Genomic DNA, 2500 nt, shown 5'->3' with positions numbered 1-2500 from the left:
GGTAAGGTATTTGTTGGATGCCAGTGTAAAATTTTAATTAATATTTAACATATTGATATCAATGATTATGTGATCTGTTTATTAAACAATAATTGGCGAGCGAAGCGAGCCTCTCTCTTGTCATGTCAATTGAGCTCGAGATATATTTTATTTATATATTTATATATTTATATATTTATATATTTATATATTTATATATTTATATATTTATATGCGTACGTCAGCACTTGTCATATGGATTTACGGCAAAACGGAAAGACGGATCAACAAAACGACGATGCCAGATGAATGCAATTTTGACTCCGTAACATATGCGCTAAAATTGAAGTAAAGGACCCTTTTTGAGGGGTCGACTTAATTGTAATTTCTTGGCGATAAGAGTGAAACGACTCTCGATTTTGCTCCCTTACGCGACTAAAGAGCAAAGGAGACTGATACGTGACAAACGGGATGGAAAAGAAAAGCTAAAAGAAGAGAAAAGTCTGTTTTTTGAGTTTTCGCGCGTTACTTTGACAGAAATTATTGTGACGCAACCATTATCACGTGACTACGCGACCATTGTTACGCGCCTATCTCAGCTAATAAACGAGTGAGACAATTGAAGAGTGAACGAAAAATTGAAGACAACTAGAGTATTTTGCGTTCAATTATCCGATTCAGGCAATCAGTTATCCGAATTGGGCGTTCAGTTATCCCATTCGGGCATTCAATTATCTGACTCAGGTATTCAATTATCCGATGTTCTGTCTTAGAAGTACTAAATTTATAGAAATAATTGTTTCAGTCTGATACGTAAAGTCAAACCGCGCACATTTCTTTCATGACGTCTTTCTATGATGCTCACTCACGTTTCAGCTGAACAATAAATGATTGATTCAAGAAAGGTGAGAAGGCGAAGTAGCGAAATTCGAGCTCTTGATTAGCTAGGAACCTGATACAACGCATGATGGACTGTTGCATGGTATCATGCAGGACGCGCTGTTTAGAAAGTATGCGGATTACACCACGATTGACGGAGCAAGGCGTTGTTGTAGGCTTCCTAGATATGTAGATTTAGTTCGCTCACAACAGCTTAGTTAGACATCCGCGGAAACGTGGGACACTAAGATTAGTGCAAAAGAAATTATCGTACAACACTTACTAAATATTTACACTAAAGTCAAGATTAATTACAAAATTATTGCGACTAGACAGCTGATGAATGATGATGTCTAAGCAGCTGCCCAACCGCAGACTAGGTACGTTATTCAGTTTTCCATGATATTGCACAACAGCCCCTGGCAACGGGTAAATGAACGCCCAATTCGGATAATTGACCAACGGATTCGTCTAACTGAACGCAAAATACTATAAAAGAGCAACTAAAAGTCTACAAATTATTGCGTCTAGACAGCTGATGAATGATGATATTTGAGCAGCTGCCCAACCGCAGACTATGTAAGTTATTCAGTTTTCCATGATATTGCACAACAGCCGTAAGCAACGGATAATTGAACGTCTGAATCTGATAATTGAACGCCCCAATTCGGATAATTGAACGCCAAATACTATAGAAGAGCAACTGAAAGTCTGTTTCCTTAGTTCCACGTTTGTTTGACAGAAACTATTGCCACGTAACGCAACCATTGTTACGCGAATAGGTAAAGACTGAACACCATCGCTCGCCAAACACAATGCTAACCGAGCATTTACTAGTTTTATTATTAATATTAATTAATAGTGCGTGTGTTATAGATGCTGTAGATGCCAGTTATGATGTCGGTCACGTGTACAGTTTTGTTTATAATGTCACACATATGACTGTCTCATCGGCTATTCGACCTCTCGCTGTCAGCAGCATGAGATATGATTTGTCACTATTCAAGTCTTCAGCAGTCTTGAAGGCAAGCGGCATCAGGATTTTCTGTCTGTCTGTCTCTCCGTCTGACTGTCTGTCTGTCTGTCTGTCTGTCTATCTGTTTCTCTGTCTGTCCTTTGATTTGTCTGTTCGTCCGTCTGTCTGTCTGTTTGTCTGTCTATCAGTGTATGTGTATGTTTGTTTGTCTGTCTGTCCGTCCGTCTGTCTATCTGTTTATCTGTGTGTCTGTCTGTCTATTTGTCTGTCTGTTTGTCTGTGTGTATGTCCATTTGTCTGTTTATCTGTTTGTAGTGTTTGTCTGTTTGTCTGTCTGTCTATGTGTTTGTCTGTCTGTTTGTTTGTCTGTCTGTCTGTCTGTCTGTCTGTCTGTCTGTCTGTCTGTCAATACATATATTTTCAAACATTGAACTATTATACATCATCTAAGCAAAGCAACTAAATACTACCCAAGCCAATAGGGCTTGGTTCTACCTACAACTATTTATGTTTATGTGGCTGTCTCTTGAAACAATCTTCTTTATTTTTCTGTCAATCACTCTAGCATTTGATCGTTGTAGACACACAGAAAACACAGATCTCCAGTATGTCTTGAAGGTTGATGCATTTGGCTTTCCGTCTTCGTCTCTTGATAGCTGTGACAGT

At 38.7% G+C, this 2500-nt stretch overlaps 1 protein-coding gene across 1 annotated transcript in view; it reads left to right on the top strand.

Annotated features, from left to right (window-relative positions):
* Nucleotides 1–2500, top strand: part of LOC134188643 (nischarin-like) — a 7531-nt gene that overhangs the window by 4840 nt on the left and 191 nt on the right. The window contains exon 7 of the mRNA XM_062656811.1: nucleotides 1735–1883. Within this exon, the coding sequence (XP_062512795.1) occupies nucleotides 1735–1883 (149 nt within the window). The remainder of the gene's footprint in view (nucleotides 1–1734; nucleotides 1884–2500) is intronic.

Source organism: Corticium candelabrum, chromosome 13 (genome assembly GCF_963422355.1).
Source record: "Corticium candelabrum chromosome 13, ooCorCand1.1, whole genome shotgun sequence".
NCBI classification, from domain to species: domain Eukaryota; kingdom Metazoa; phylum Porifera; class Homoscleromorpha; order Homosclerophorida; family Plakinidae; genus Corticium; species Corticium candelabrum.
Note: the sequence above shows the minus strand (reverse complement) of the source record. Positions and strands in the feature narration are given on the sequence as shown.